A 15,081-nucleotide genomic window follows, 5' to 3' on the forward strand; every position below is an offset into this window, starting at 1 on the left:
GCATCCTGCTGTGAGGATGCATCAGGGACCATAGAGTCCGTGGTTATTTGTGAGTCCGAAGCTTATTTCCCTGCTTTGATTTTCCCTTTACTAAAAAAACCTGAAATATCTAATTAATCATCACATGAGGTGTTACCTAGTTCAGAAGTAATGTGGATTTAATCTCAACTAGTCAAACTTTGGTTCATTGTATTGTAAAGTCAAATAGTTCTTAATCAATTCATTCTTAAATTTGACTATATATTTGCACACTTTGAATATATCTCAGTGCTGAAGTAGCGTCTCGTGTCGCCCTCCTGCTGGGATGCTTTCTATCCGACCTCCTTTCAGGCGGCTAATCACAGTCTTCTCTTTGCTCCTGTGATTCAGCCTAGCCGCCTGCTTAGAAGTTGTGCACACAGTAGGATTTTTATTTTTGCACTGTACAGGCTATCTGCTGTGTTGGGATACAGGAGCTGTTGTTTTACATATAGTAGCATGCTGTTGTGCAGTTTTCTCTGCTATTTAGTCAGATTGCCCAGATAAGATAAAAATGGAGAAGTGCTGATATCACACTGGATGAATTTTTTGTAGTTTATAATGCAGAGCTGGATTATTTATTCTTCCTTTGGAGGTTGTTCTTATTTTTATTTGAAAGTTCTTAAAAGCTCAGAGAAGGACCTCTTGTCGTACAGATTGATACGTGGGTTCTGGCTGATCCCGTCGCAGAATGGTTTTTGTTTGAGTGTTGTATGAGGCGTGTGGTGTTGAGTGACTCTGTGTTTTGTCAGATAAGGAGCACAGGGGGACTGTAGGGTGTTGTCACTGTCACAGTCTGTTCAGCCTCTTTTACTCCGAGCAGCAGTGTGACCTTGTTCATCAGCAGGTTGGTATGAAACCTCCTCCCGTGCCTCTGCCGTGGAGCCGCTGTTTGATTAATGGCAGGAAAGAGCAGTGAAGAGAACAGGCAATCACAAAATCTTATCCACAGATCTAGCCTCATAAACCTGATAGTGCATTAAGGAGGTTTCACCTCATTGTCTGCTCTCATCAATAATGTCAACATTGTTTCAAATAGCATTGGCACTGTTGCTCGCTGCAAACTTTGTCTCTGTCATTAGTAGATTATCGTGTATATTGGTAACAGACAATGTTTGTTCTGTTACTGTTTTGCTCTATTTAAATACTTTCAGACTTGGTACTGGCTGGTATTTTTTTTTTTTCATTTTGGTTTGTTTGTTGTTTTCTTCATGCAGCTGCAAAAAAAGATAATGCAGTAAGTCTTCTTGATTCTCTTACATGAATGATAATGGGTTTCATCACAACAAGGCGGTGATTATAAAATTCCGTGTTCCGGTCAGGTGATTGCGTGTGCACGGCCAAATGTCTCCACAGAGCAGCTCAGTCTTCTTATGCTGATGGTGGCAGCCCCTGAGAAGATGGTCTTAGTGCAGTTACTGTGACAGCATGTAGAGGGTGAGACTGATAAGAGACAGGAGCGTGTCCTCAGTTCCCAGAGCGCCGTCATATCGCTCTGCTTTGAATTGCTTTGAATGGTCTCAGTACCTTGTTGTGACTGCTCTGTGAATAAGCTTTTTTCCCCATCCCTGGTGAAATGCCAAGATTTGGAACAAACTAGCCTCATGAACAGGATTATCATGCAATGTCACGCACATGTCTCTCTCTCTCTCTTTTGCTTGTGTGGCCCTTTTCTCTCTTGCTCTCTCTTTTCTCGTGGTCTCTGCTTTCTCATTTATTAAGCCTTTATTCCTTTTACGGTGTGGGTGAGAAAGAGTTTACAATGGCAGGAATCGTGACATATTATTTTTTTGGTATTTATTTATTTATTTTTAGATTGTTGCCACTTACTGTTTGCCTATTCCCCAAACTGCCTCAAAGACCTACAGAAGAGGACTACCTTCCCTTACATAACATAACATTATATGTATAACTCCAGCATAATGTAAAGACAAAACCCAAGCTGACCTTGGGATAGCTTTGCGTGTGAACCAGATTGGTTAATGAGTTGTGAAAAAACAGAACTTTAATTGACCATAATTGTCTCTTCTCCTTTGTCGAGTACTCGTAGTACTATTGATGTCAAATGATTTAAGATCAACATTTCAAATGCTTTCTTTCTCCCCGACCCCTAATGTTTGCATTTGGTCTTATTCATTTAGTTAAGGCAGTGATACTTGTTTGAAATGTAAAGAAACTGTGTTCCTCATTCATGTACTTGGCGAATAGTGTTTACTGATTGTTAGAAGGATACAGTTCATTTATTTGGGTGATGTAATGAGAACACTGAGGTAAAGCTGACAGCACATGTTTAGCACATTCAGTGAACACTGTAACATTACCTGAAACAGGGACTTTGCCACGAATAGAACGTACATAACTCAGCTTCCGCCTTCCTCTCTGTCTTTTCACACTGTTACGTCCCAGACAGTGAGTTGGGTCTAGGGGACGTAGCATAAAGAAACCCACCACCAGTGTCGGATTGGGACGGTGCGAGGGGGAAAAACACACGGACACGGGAGCAATGTACAACAAAAAAAGTGCAATGTATTAAAGATATTTACAAAAATATATATATATACACAGGAATATTTACACGAACACGGAGAGGGGAGGGAACAATAGACGGTGCCAAAGGAATGAACGAAATAGAACAAAAACCACCCTAAATGCCTATGGGAAAACACACACTTAACTACGAAAAACAAAAAAGGTGGCAGAGCCAAAATAAACCTAACTACACTCACTGACTACCAAACAAAACATACAATAGTGGCACCCGCCTCTAACCTAACCCCTATGCACAGTTAACTCCTAACGCGGGGATCCCCCTCTTACCTGTTCTTCTCCCCACGCCAGTCGAAAACAACCAAAGCCAATCCGTAATCCAAATCTGTAATCAAACAATAACAAAAGTCAAACACGATGCACAGCGAGTAATTGTAACACAAGGGAGCACAAGAGCGAACGCAAACGAGACCGAAATCTATTGACAGTTCAAAACCGGCATCTTTAAATTTCCGCGCCCCATCTCTGGTTGGCCATCCGACGAGGGGCACTCCGTCTTTGGTTGGCTGGCTGGGAACACAGAGGTGGGATGCAACACCAGGCCAGGTGGGGAGTGGCAGCTGTTTCGCGTCACCGCTGGATCCCTGCGTCAGGTGACAGGGGAGAGGAGAGAGAGAGAGAGAGAAACAACAAGACACAGGACGCAACAAGATGCAAACACACACACACACACAAATGCGCCGCACGTAACAACACACACACACACACAATTTTTCCACTGCTTTGTCCTAGATTTTGAAGAATCCTGTTGTAGTCATGATCAGTATACCTCAGTGTCTTGCAGTTTTGTGGAGTGACTATGCAAAACTCTATTGCTGTATGCCCATTAACTTGTCTTAGAGTTAACCTTCAGCCATCTCAGAATTAGGACTAATGATGACCTTGACATTAAAAGCAAACTGGTCACTCTACAGAATCCTCATGGGTGAGTACGATATGTAATTCTCTTACAAAGCTGTTTTTTTTGGTTCATGCCTCAAATAGGCTTTCATTGTGTTGAGGTGTTAGGAAGAGAGGACACCGCAACAGCTTTGTCAACAATGACCTTGAAGAAGATTACTAGTCTGTATCACTGTGCAGTAATCTGCAGAGAGCTGACATGCTGATAGAGATCTCTTCTTCCATCCTCACTTTTAATTGCATTCAAAAGTGATAAGTTCTCCTTTAACCCTTCTTAACTGGCTGTCCTCAAGAGATAGAGGGACCCCCCCACCCCCCACTCCCTGCTGATGAATCTGATCATGAAGGCGGTTGTGTTAAAGATAAGCAAAATTCCTAACAAGCTGATGATAAATAATTGGCTTGTAATCCAAACACATACTTTTGTCTGATCATAAAGAATACTGTTCCTTATATGGAAGCTCTAGCCCAAAAAGCCTAAAATATTCTACAAGTATGATAAATATATATTTCTCTAGGTTTCCTCAAAAGAACAAGGCTGCTATGTTTTCTGTGTAAGTCTTGGTGTTAAATTGAGAATCTCTGGGACATTAGCACTAATCAGTCCTAATCAGAGAGTTGTGGCCCCTTGAAACTGATGACCATGAAAAGAGGACTGTGTGGTTATTTTTCCTGCCGCTCTGTAGTGGTCATGCTTCGTTGTCCCAATGAGGGCAGTGCTGCAGAGCTTGTTTTTGACTGATTGTAAAGGGCTTTGTCTGCATGGAGCAGTCTGCTTTGATAGGCTCTCATTAATCTTCCTCACAGCTTTCATTAAACCTGCACCCTGGTGCTCCCACCCATAAACTGCAATGTTCACCAAATGCTCTTTCTCCTGCCCCCCACCCCCCCCACCCTATAATTATTGCTCTCTTTCTTCCCATAATTTCTCTTCATGTCCCTTTCTGCCCACAATCATTGCTTCCGTTCTCTACTATAACCACCAAATATTTTTGAGTGTGTCTATTCCGTGTTGACGTAATCGAGTGTTCATGACCCTTTCTTTGATCTCATCACTCTCTCTGTCGCTTTTTCGTGTGTGTGTGTGTGTGTCCTTAGGTCAGCAGGTGCTGGGACTGGTTGAGAATCAGAGTGACTGGTATCTGGGGAATCTCTGGAAGAACCACCGACCTTGGCCTGCTCTGGGCAGAGGATTCAACACAGGTGAGTTGCTGGCAACATGTTACTGGTTCTGTTCATCTCCCATTGGAGAGTGTTTGCCATCAGAATTAACTTCCTTTCAATTCATTTCATTTTAATTCATTTTAAGGTCAACGACATTTATTTGTTTCTGGTCTCCTCCCATCTTGATTAATACATGCTGTTTTTTGGTCAATTATTTCTTTACACTGTGGTGTGCATGTAGTGATTCATTCCAAGAAGGAAGTCTTTGCCCTAATTAACAAGTAAAATGAGAGCTGTTGTATTTTATACAAAATACCCATTGTATTTTCCTCATCACTTATAACAAATCTTTTACACTTGGTGGCTTACCTGGCTCAGGCAATGCTGCTGCTAGCAAGAACCATGAAGCATTAAGTTAATCTTCATATTGCCTGTAACTCAAAACAAACTGCGCCTGACCTGTTTTTATTTATGAAAAGTGTCCAAGTCTATTTCATAGTGGATTTACCAGAGGATTTAGCAGCAGTGAAGAATGAGCAATTGTCTGTAAATAAACTCTCTTGCATTAATGAATTTCACAAATACCACCTGGTAATTTTCCAGCTGCTCTTTCAGCCCAACGTGATCTGAAAGTTTCTTCTCTGATTTTTTTTTTTTTTTTTTTTTCCCTGTTTTGGTTGAGTTCACCTTAAAGGAACTGGTGGGTGTCCTAATTTTGTTTTAGGTTTAGAAGTAATACTTTTTGTTGAGACTTTTTTTTTGTTTTTATCAAGATCTGTGTGATGTTTGATGTTATTTCCTGTACTGTTTATAGTTGTGTAACTTTTAAGAATAAATGATCTATCAGTGTACTTTATGTGTAAAATTGACACTAGCAACACAAGCTTCAGTGAAACTGTTTTTTGAACTTTTTTGCTTCTTATTGTTTTGCATTTCTAAAAGGGTCTTTATTTTCATATCACTCCCCTCATGGTAGCAGGTACAATATCAAAGAAGAGCTGAATCTAGTTAGCAGTGATGTCTGTCAACCATAAATAGGCAATTCATACTAATTTCAAGGAACTATGAGTTCTGATCATCGCACACTGCTCTCATTACTCTAGCCTCGTATGTAAAACCTTCAGATCCAAGCATCAATCCCTTTACTATCATTCTGTCTCCCAGATCATCTGTAGTGCTTCATTTCCAAACGGTACATTCATCACAGTGTGGTCACACTCTTAATTTACATGCTGGGGCTCACTGAGTGTGTCGGAAGTCTAAAGGGCCTGGCTGATGTATAGACCACAGTTTGTCTCACTCAGAAGATAGATTGATAGCATTTGCAAGAGCAGGATCCAGGCACAAAAGCTCTGCAAAAGTAATTCTAACTACGCACATGTGTTACAGGGGTGATTTTGCTGCTCCTTGACCGTTTGAGAAAACTCAGATGGGAGCAGATGTGGAGACTGACTGCAGAGAGAGAACTGATGAGCATGCTCTCCACCTCACTAGCAGACCAGGTAATTCTCTGACTGTGAAACACACTCACTTATTAATACATACAGTGTGTGACCATTACATCTGTTTAAATTGTCTCAAAATTGCACCTTTTAATTTAAATTCACTCTCTGTGGGTTGCACCTGCATAACAGACAATGGATGTATATGTATGTATGTATAATTGTACAATATAAGCTGCCATTTTGACCAATCTTGAATACTTAGATCTTGATGTTTTTCTTTTTCTCTTTTTTTCTCACGTCTCCAGCTCTTTGTCTATCATCTTCAGTTTTCTATTCTCCTTCTGTAATTTCTTCTGCCTCTTTTCATTTTTATCACAACCACAAAGAAGCTTAGGAATAAATGTGAATGTTTACATAAAGCCATACATAACTACCTGTGCCAAATATTATGTATCAGCACTCAGGCCCATCAAGCACTGTGAATTTCATCGCCAGTCTTAATAGCTGTGTGTTCCTGAAAACCTGGGATGCCCTGTAGAGTCACAGTTTGTGGATCAATGAATTGGTTGGTTTAGAGGTCAGCTCTGCACTTCCATGCTGTCTTCAGAATCAATCCAGTTCATAACTCACCATGGTGCTGCTGTTTTGCCACCCATTCTCTCACATACATATCCTTTCCTGCAGACTTTACATTAGTGAAGTCATCAGTTTCAGAGGCTCCAGGAGGTCATCCAGCCCTCTCTCATAGCAAATGTTTCACAGGCCACTGTTTCATAGGCTGCTCTCCCATACACCAGTCCCCTAAGGCTGCTCTTTCATAGTCACTCTCGTGGGCTTCTATCTCAGAGAAAGTCTGGCTGAATGAAGAAGCTAAAGACAGCAGTGAAGACTACATGTTGACAAACCAGCTTTACAGTCCTCTAAACTCTCTTCAATCTATAAAGTTAACAGAACAACGGACAAAAATCAGCACACTACACAACAAATGTCTGTTACTCCTTATAAGTGACATTACGTATGAGACAAATAACACATCAATCTCCGCCTCTCTCTCTGTTGCTTAGTGTCAGAAGTCAGTGGATAGCTTAACAAGAAGCACTTTTTAGGGCTTTTGATGTATGTTAGAATTATGTGGTTATTTTCTCATGAGAACAGACTCCTTGACAATGAGGGGAGTCCTGTCAGATGATGAAATGTGTCCAAGTGGTCAGTGTTGTAAGCTCTCTATGTACTGAATGAAACTGCAAATCTGAGTGGTGAATGCCATTGTAAACCCAAAATGTGATGTATTTTAACAGAAGGCCTTGTAATGTGGTTTCAGGACATTTTCAATGCAGTCATCAAACAGAACCCCTTCCTGGTGCACCAGCTGCCTTGCTTCTGGAACGTTCAGCTGTCTGATCACACTCGCTCCGAGAAGTGCTACAGAGACGTGTCAGACCTCAAGGTGAGGGTCTATAGAACCACTCTCCTACTCATTCAGAGCATCTGTTTCCAGAAGCTCCAGTGCCACCTGTGTGTCTGTTTTATGTAATGTACAGTGACAGCAGAGGAATGAGAAAAAGGATGAGAAATGGCTGTCTGATCCTCCCTGCTCTTCTGTCATTATCCTTACCTTGCTCTTCAGCTGAAGTAGCTTGAACTGTGTGACTTTTGTGTCCTGTAACACAGCTTTGTTAATATCCTTCCAACCCTGGCTTAGGTGATCCACTGGAACTCTCCTAAAAAGCTGCGAGTGAAGAACAAACATGTGGAGTTCTTCAGAAACCTTTACCTCACCTTCCTGGAGTATGATGGGAACCTGCTGAGGCGAGAACTCTTTGGTTGCCCCAGTGAGACGGACCACAACAGTGAGAATGTAGGTGCAGCTTCATCTAGAACAGGGGTGGGCAAATCCGGTCCTGGAGGGCCATGGTCCTGATGTTTTTCTTGTCAACCAACTAAATACAGTCTCTGATTGGCTGAAGAGCATGCACACCTGTAAAAACCAACAGGTAGCTAAGAGGTGAAAACAAAAATCAGCAGGACACTGGCCCTCCAGGACTGGATTTGCCCACCCCTGATCTAGAAAGCCATGATCATTGTAATGAGGGAGGGGCTCCGAGCGTTACGGGCTTTGAAGAGGGCATTTTTTGGCCATAAGCTCTTAGCTAATAAAATGCTAATACCCTTTTGGTTTGTGTGGAAAATCCTCTATAAAACCTCCTTATAGTCTCTACTGCTCATCCTAAACATTTCTTAGATTTTGAGCTCTTTATGTGACACAGTATCTCGTCCTTCAGATAACTAAGTGAAGGTGTGTGCATACAGAGGAGAACTGTGAGCAGGACTCTTCATTAAAACCTCCAGATATATTCAGTTAATTTGTCCTACATAATTTAGCTTCACAATTTAGTCAGGCACTTGCAGAATCTATTAATGTGAATCTCATTGTAGGCTTTATCTGTCAAGAGACCTCTCCATCCACACTGTAGACTCTGTGGCAGAGTGATTCATCATGTCTTGGAAAACAGCGTATTGCTTGTCACACACACAAAAAAATGTTGAACAGCTGTCTGGAACTTGATCATTAACCTCATTCTGCTTGTGGCAAAAAATGTGAAGGATGGGTTTTTTTTTTTTGAGAGCCTAAAGTGATTGTACTCCATAGTTTTAAAATATTGAAGTATTACAGAAGGCCAGGTTTTGTTATTGGGAAGATTGTCACTTGGCAACATTTTTTTTAATTTCCACTGTTGTAATCAGCTACTAATCGCAACTAGCTATGTAACTGTGATCTCTGTTTATACTTATTGTATGTAGGACAGTAACTGCAGAACTAGGCTATACCAAGTGAATAAACCCATTCTCATGTGCAGTTTTTGATTTAAAGGGTTTCATGATGCATTAAACTTCATGACGTTGCATCTCTGGGCCCTGTAATTAATCAAAGCATTTTCTGCTTGACATTTTCCAAGATGATTTGGCAAAGCTTTTGATGTATTGATCAATTAAACATGTCTTTATCTCTGAAAACAGTTTGTTCTCTCAATTCTGCTGAATTTGAGGAGCTATTTTAGTCATATTAGTGGAACGATTGGACTAAAGAAGTCACACACTGCTGAGCGGAAGGTTCACTTTAGAACACTGGCTTTATAAACTCTGAGGGTCAGAAACATACGACTATTTTTTCTCCTCAGTCATATTTTGAAACAGCTTTTGTGAACATGTGTGTGTGTGTGTTTTAAATTAATATAATGGAATGGCTTTGCAGGCAATGTTCATTTTTAATACATTTGCCACATTTCGGGCTGAGTCTTAATAAATGTATTGACATGGAACTTAAGCTTTTGGCTTTGTGTCAACACGGGGTTGTGCTTTTTTTTCCAGCTCCAGAAGACTCTGTCAGAGCTGGACGAGGACGATCCGTGTTATGAGTTTCGGCGGGAGCGTTTTACGGTGCATCGCACACACCTTTACTTCCTGCACTATGAGTACGAGCCCAGTGCTGACAACACTGATGTCACACTGGTGGCCCAGCTCTCCATGGACAGGTGGGGATAAAATACCAACATAATATACTTAACAGAATAGGCTGACATTTACTGTGGGTATCTAATATGCTCTGACGTTGCTGACATTAATATGACATTGAATTAAGAGTGTTGTTAAGTTTTGCTAAAACTTTGTACATTAGTGTTGTTTTACACTGTTGACATAATAAAATGTTACTCCATTTTGAACTATTACAATGGAGATCGGTACCAAGGATGTTTTATGATGATCGGTCCTACTAAACTACCTAAGATCTGTCTGCTAATTAGCTGAGTAAGCACATTTTCACCAAATAAACCACAGATTTCCAACCTTTAATCATAACAGTAGAATGTTAACTCTGCCTTTTGGTCAAACTGAAGTAGCCTGTTCATCATAAATCACAGTCTTCTGATTGCAGAGGATATTGTGTAGCAGGCCCCCAATGGCAATGCATCAGTCAGTCTTTTGTGATTTTATATGTTCTTGCCTTTGGTTACAACTTCAGTTTTATTATCACTGGAAGTAGATTGAAAAACTAGTCCCTGTGGTCTGGCATTTCATGATAAAGGAGAAAGAACAGACTAAACCTCAAAAAGCTCAAGACCCTTATACTAATTTACATTCACTGCTCCCTTGCCCTTCTCTTGGAGTCCACCGTCTTATCAGGTTCGGTATTAACATTCCCCCACGGAAATAATTTGGACTGAAATTAAGTTATTAGGAAAGGTTAGGTTCCAGAATACCCCTGGGTTTTCACCCCTGACGGAAACCAGTGTTTTGGTCTGAGAGAATGTGTAATTTACCTGCAGTATTAAATATTCTAGAATCTTTGAGCAGCTAAAATTATTGTAGAAGTTCTGTGCTTCTAGCATTATTTGTCAAAGTTTTGACTCTGATAAGTTTTGCTAATTTTTTCTTTTATCTATGTTGTTCTTTACATTTGTGCTGCAATAAAATAAATCCCCTCCAGTCTCACACTTACAGATAGGCATTGTAAAACTGGAGACTTAAGGCACACGGTTTAGCCATTTATGGGGTAATTCACCTTATTCGGGTGGTGCTCAGTCAGTAACCGTGCTCAGTCATGTGATATATCCAACTAACATCGCAATTCACTTTAAAGTGAAGACTGCTGCTTGCTGGATCTCTAGTTGGAACTGTTTTCCATGTGGAGTTGTCTTGTTAGGGTGAGTCATGTTTGGTAAACATACTTAAAACTTCATTTGTACTGACCTTTGTACTGACTCTGCAGAAATGGGGAGTTGGAACTGAAAGGCAAATAGCAATTTGGGAGAAGGCATTGTCAACTGAAATGCTCCAGCTCTCCTCCAAGTTGAGCCCAGTTTGATAGCCATAACTTAGTGCTGTTCATATGAAACAGAATCATAGCTCTTTGTACAATATGGGTAATTAGAATTTTAATCTTCAAGTCAGAACAATTAGAGTTAGAAGCTTCTGCCCATCTCAAGATATCTTAAGGTAGTAAGAAAGATGGAAAGAGATTGTGGCAGCCTTGATTTTTCTTGGGCAGAGCATTTCTTACTTTAACTTAACTTACTTTCTCTTAAGCTATTTCTCACCGAGAACCAAGACATAAATGGTTATTGACAAATGGGCTGGAGATATCGAGATTTGATTCTTACTTTTCTTTTAACTTTGCCGTTAACAGTTGACAACTCATCACACTTGACAACTCGTTACTCATTACAGTTGAAAACGTACACTTGTTGAATCTGGAATAGATTTTATGTTTTCAGAGTCATCAAAATATCAAGTGCTGAACCAGTTTGATCCTGCATTGTTTTTTTTTTTTCTTACATGGCACTCTCTTACATTTTTAGTGACCAAATCAATCTAATGTAAATACTGGTCTGTAGGGTGTTTGTTCACATTGTTTAATGTTTGCATACATCGATTGCAGGGTTTTGAGAAGGCCGTTGTCTTTAATAGATTTTGATTGGTACTTTAGAACTGTTGTGATTTTCTTTGAAACTGAGACTTGGACAAGGGTGATGGCATTGATTTTGAAATGTCAAGCTTCAGGGACAACAAATTATTTGTTACTTATATAATTTTATTACAGGTCGATAGACCGAGATGGCTTAAAAATGAATTCCATTGAGAGACCATTGATTTGAGAGCTCAGTGGATACTGCAATCACCTATACTTACAGAACAGCCTATCCATCCACGTAACTGACCAACCAGTCAACCTTTTGACCTTCTATTGATACAAGGTTGGCACTGTAGACTTGATATGGTCAGAAAGGAAATCCAAATTTGGCTTTATCTCTCATCCCAGTTGACAACTAGCAGATTTCCAAGTTCAAGCTTTTATTTTTGGCATAAGTAAAGAACATAGACACAATAGATGCCTGAGGCCAGATGGAGGCGCTGCTTGGTCTCCCAAAGGCTGGATACATGCATCTGTCGTGCCTCTCTCCATCAGATACTCCAACACACGGGACACATCCAGAAAATACCTCAAAACCTACTTTTTTCAGATCTCTCTGACATCTTAAACCTTAACTGTGCTTGTATTTATTAAAAAATAACCCAATAAGCACTTAATCAATATATGGCCCATGGAGTGGTCCTTGGAACTTTCTTTTGTGTACTGAGATGCGCTGATTTAGGACTATTTGTCATGCTCTTTGTAAGTCGCTTTGCTCTTGGTGTGGATGTGCCTAAATTGGTCATTAATTATCAAGCCTTTAAATATTTGGATCAAGTATATAAGACCTTATTTATGTGCTACCATTTGCGTAATGTATTTTACAATAGATTCTGTCACAACATCTGTCTCTTGGATGCCGAAGGATGGAGTATGACAGATAGTCACAGCACTTTTCTAGCTGTTGACAAATGTTGTCTTTGAGTATACACCAACATTAGCCAAGAGAAGCACAATTAGCCTTGGAGTATAGTAGAACTTTATTTTCTCATCTACCTAGCTGAATGCATGTATGGATGGTAAGACCAAACAGGCTTTTAAGGGCATAGCTAAGGAAACATGGAAACTAGCATGGAAACTATTTCTGTTGTTTTGTGCGTGCTAGGCTACAGATGCTAGAGGCCATCTGTAAACACTGGGAGGGTCCCATCAGTCTGGCGCTCTACCTGTCTGATGCTGAAGCCCAACAGTTCTTGCGTTATGCTCAGGGCTCTGAGGTGCTGATGAGCAGGGGCAATGTGGGATATCACATAGTCTACAAGGAGGGCCAGTTCTACCCTGTCAACCTGCTCCGCAACGTGGCCATGAGGCAGGTCAACACACCGTACATGTTCCTGTCTGACATCGACTTCCTGCCCATGTATGGCCTCTATGAGTACCTCAGGTAAGAGAGTGTGCTGTCAAAATGAGAACAAGGTCTGATGTACAGCAGAAAATTTCACATATGCACTTATGGTTGAGCAAATTGATTATGCTCTTCCTTTTTGTAAATGTGGAAACTTAAAATTGACAGTCAGTTGATGAATCCACACTCAAAATTCATTCTCTTGCTCTGTTCCCGCCACAGGAAGTCTGTGGTGCAGCTGGACATGGCCAACACTAAGAAAGCTCTGGTGGTTCCAGCGTTTGAGACGTTGCGCTACCGACTGTCCTTTCCCAAATCCAAGGCTGAGCTTCTGTCCCAGCTGGACATGGGCACACTCTTCACTTTCAGGTCAACAGAGTGCTCCCCCCCCCCCCTATTTTATTCTCTTCTCTCCCAATTTAGTTACAGACAGTTCTATTTCTATTTCCCGGGTCTGGTAATGGGGTATGTTTCACATTTAAATCAATCAGACATTTATTTCATTGGTAAATGTTGCACAAATGATAGACAATTTGGGTTATTTTGCCTCAATTGTCTTCAAAAACATTTTTTAAATATTTTCACAGATACCATGTTTGGACAAAAGGCCATGCCCCAACTAACTTTGCCAAGTGGCGGACAGCCACTACACCCTATCGAGTGCAGTGGGAGGCAGATTTTGAGCCTTATGTTATGGTAAAGAAGGACAGCCCGGAGTATGACCGCAGGTTTGTGGGCTTCGGTTGGAACAAGGTGGCCCACATCATGGAGCTAGATGCCCAGGTATTCAACTGTTGTTGTTTTTTTTTTCAGTTCACACTTTCAGGATAAAAATCTGTTTCACACCTGAAGAGAAACTGCCTCTGAGGGAATTTTTTTCTTTTAAGCCACTTTCGGGTTAGTGTTAAGTGTTAGCATTAAAACTGTGAAGTGCTTTGTTGCGCTGTCTCAAAACAGCTTTTTAGAAATATCTTAAAGGGCAAAGTTCTGTATAAAATCTGCTGAACTGGGCAGTCTCCTCAACTTTATCAGTCAGAAAAAAAAGTTTTGAATAGTGTTGATCTATATTATTAATTTACAAACATCTTAATATTTCAAACACTTACTGAGGGGTGCAAACCCTGAGATTAAAGATGGCTTATTATTGGAGCATTTTGGTGTGAAAGTGGTTTATGCTCTTTGGCCTTAGTGGCTTCCACAATGAGAGGCCTATGTGAACAATATGTTAACAACTATTGACTCTTTACAAATAGTGATTTTAAACTTCCTATTATGCTTTGTGAATGATAATAGAAAAGAGTAATTAGATATTACATACATGTTTTGTATTGTTTTGGGGTTTTTTTGTCTGATGCCACATGCCTGTCTAAATAAAATGATCTTTTTGTCTTCCCTCTGCAGGAATATGAGTTTGTGGTCCTACCTAATGCCTACATGATCCACATGCCTCATGCACCCAGTTTTGATATCACCAAGTTCCGCTCCAATAAGCAGTACCGCGTTTGCTTAAAGACTCTAAAAGAGGAGTTTCAGCAGAACATGTCCCGTCGCTATGGTTTTGCTGCACTCAAATACATGACTGCTGATAACAACAGCTAGCTGACTCCACTACTTAGGATGGGAAAAAAAGACTTCAATACAAAGCTGATTTGGATGCCACAAAGGACGATTGATTTGAGAAGTGGCTTACTTTCCAGCTGACTACCCTTCAAAATGCTAAAGTATGCCAATATATGCTGAACAGAAGATATTCAGGAACTCTCAACATATCTTTTCAGATCCTCAGAGAGATTACTGTGGCCAGTGATCATCCATCATTTCATTCAGGGAGTTTAAGAGACTGGTTATATGATTCTGTTGTAATACTTTCAGTTAAGCTACACACGGCCATTGACATGACTGTTTTTGTTTGTTTGTTTTGTTTTGTTTTTTTCCCCCCAAAAGGTGTTGTCAGACACCCTTTGCATAGGACTGGCTCTGTACCCACATTTTGCAACATTGCTTCTAAAAGAAGTGGACAGCAGATTAACAGAGCAGACTAACAGAGCTAGACAAAGGCTCTATCTGAAAAGAGTGTCCTTGCTTTTTGTGTCATGGCAAGCCCAACACAACAGTGTCAGCTGTGGTTGTTGGACTAAATCTAATAATGCCTTGAAGAGAATTTTACCATTAATGGAAAGCTCAGATGGAAA

General features: G+C 40.5%; 1 protein-coding gene across 1 annotated transcript in view; it reads left to right on the forward strand.

Moving 5' to 3' along the window:
- Window positions 1–14,739, forward strand: part of LOC115812044 (LARGE xylosyl- and glucuronyltransferase 1) — a 37,937-nt gene extending 23,198 nt beyond the window's left edge. Inside the window, exons 7-15 of the mRNA XM_030774528.1 lie at window positions 4,564–4,668; window positions 6,019–6,131; window positions 7,396–7,521; window positions 7,777–7,932; window positions 9,444–9,607; window positions 12,650–12,928; window positions 13,112–13,258; window positions 13,477–13,672; window positions 14,291–14,739. Of these exons, the coding sequence (XP_030630388.1) occupies window positions 4,564–4,668; window positions 6,019–6,131; window positions 7,396–7,521; window positions 7,777–7,932; window positions 9,444–9,607; window positions 12,650–12,928; window positions 13,112–13,258; window positions 13,477–13,672; window positions 14,291–14,488 (1,484 nt within the window). The 3' untranslated portion in view covers window positions 14,489–14,739. The remainder of the gene's footprint in view (window positions 1–4,563; window positions 4,669–6,018; window positions 6,132–7,395; window positions 7,522–7,776; window positions 7,933–9,443; window positions 9,608–12,649; window positions 12,929–13,111; window positions 13,259–13,476; window positions 13,673–14,290) is intronic.
- The last annotated feature ends 342 nt before the right edge of the window (window positions 14,740–15,081 follow it).

The sequence above is a fragment of the Chanos chanos genome, chromosome 1, assembly GCF_902362185.1.
Source record: "Chanos chanos chromosome 1, fChaCha1.1, whole genome shotgun sequence".
Lineage (NCBI taxonomy): Eukaryota > Metazoa > Chordata > Actinopteri > Gonorynchiformes > Chanidae > Chanos > Chanos chanos.